General features: G+C 49.9%; 1 protein-coding gene across 1 annotated transcript in view; it reads left to right on the top strand.

Moving 5' to 3' along the window:
• Positions 1-536: 536 nt before the first annotated feature.
• The window catches only part of rpa1 (replication protein A1), a 60,332-nt gene continuing 59,703 nt past the window's right edge, over positions 537-1,165 (top strand). The window contains exon 1 of the mRNA XM_020528673.2: positions 537-760. Within this exon, the coding sequence (XP_020384262.1) occupies positions 728-760 (33 nt within the window). The 5' untranslated portion in view covers positions 537-727. The remainder of the gene's footprint in view (positions 761-1,165) is intronic.

Here is a 1,165-nt window from a genome sequence, read left to right as displayed (position 1 = left end):
TCCTGTACCCAAATTGAATGCTGCATTTTTTGCACCAATGACTAGGCATCAAAAGTATTTCATTGGCTCTAAAATATGTCGGATAAGCACAACCCCTTTTTGTCTTCCTGAGGGTTCAAACATGGAGTCAACGTCTTCCTCCACCTCTCTGACACAAGCAAATATAGACAATACACACGGTCAAACATCACACTGTGCCAGGTTATAGTCCAACAGGTTTATTTGAAAACGCAAGCTTTCGAAGAAGGAGCTGAGCTCCAAAAGCTTGCGTCTTCAAATAAACCTGTTGCGCTATAACCTGGTGTGGTGTGATTTTTAACCTAGTCCAGCACAACCACCTCCATATCACAACGAACACACCTAGTGACGGAGTTACCAGGATAGTCACTGCACATGCGCAGTCACGGGCTTGAAGCCGAGCCGCGCCTGAGCGCTTGCCGGTCTCAACGCGAGGGAGAGAAGTGGGCGCCAAACGTCATCACGCAAATATCCTGCCGCCTTTCCTCCACAACCCCAACGTACGCTCCGCCTTGGTGTGAGCACTGTGCATGCGCAGTAGCGAATTGAAGCCGAACCGACGGCTGGAGGGGTCCCCACTGCACTTGCGCCTTGCCAGTACCGGGGTCGCGGTCGGAGCGCGCGTTTGGGTTACTTTGGCGCCAGTTGGAAAGCGGGAGCGGTTGGTAGAAAATTTTAAAGTCGTTCAGAACCGAAGCCGGAGCGAAGGATGGCGATTCGACTGTCGGAGGGAGCTATTTCGGTGCGTGTGGAGTGATTTTTACTTCATAAAAGTCCATTTTATCTTTCTGGCTCGCGTTGTGTAACCGACTCGCTTGGCTTTATTCTTCAGCATTAAATTTGTTCAAATGTGGAGGTGCAAGGTGGGGGGGGGGTTGGTCGGAGAAAGGGAGGTGTGAGGAATGAAGTAGGCATTGGGTCGTAATGAAACGCGTTATGTTTCTTATCTTTGTGAATTGCTGCCGCAAATGGGTATTTTGTGGGTGTAACGTGAAGCCTCAGCGCTGGGCCTTGGATGCGCAGTTAACAGGAGTGAGTGAAATTTAAAACGAAGGATAAAATAAAGAACCGCGGGTGCTGGAGACCCGAAACAAATCAAAAAAAACGAAAGCGCCGGAGAAACCCAGCCGGTCCGCAACATAGAAAG

This window comes from Rhincodon typus, chromosome 26, assembly GCF_021869965.1.
Source record: "Rhincodon typus isolate 14 chromosome 26, sRhiTyp1.1, whole genome shotgun sequence".
Taxonomy (NCBI): Eukaryota; Metazoa; Chordata; class Chondrichthyes; order Orectolobiformes; family Rhincodontidae; genus Rhincodon; species Rhincodon typus.
Note: the sequence above shows the minus strand (reverse complement) of the source record. Positions and strands in the feature narration are given on the sequence as shown.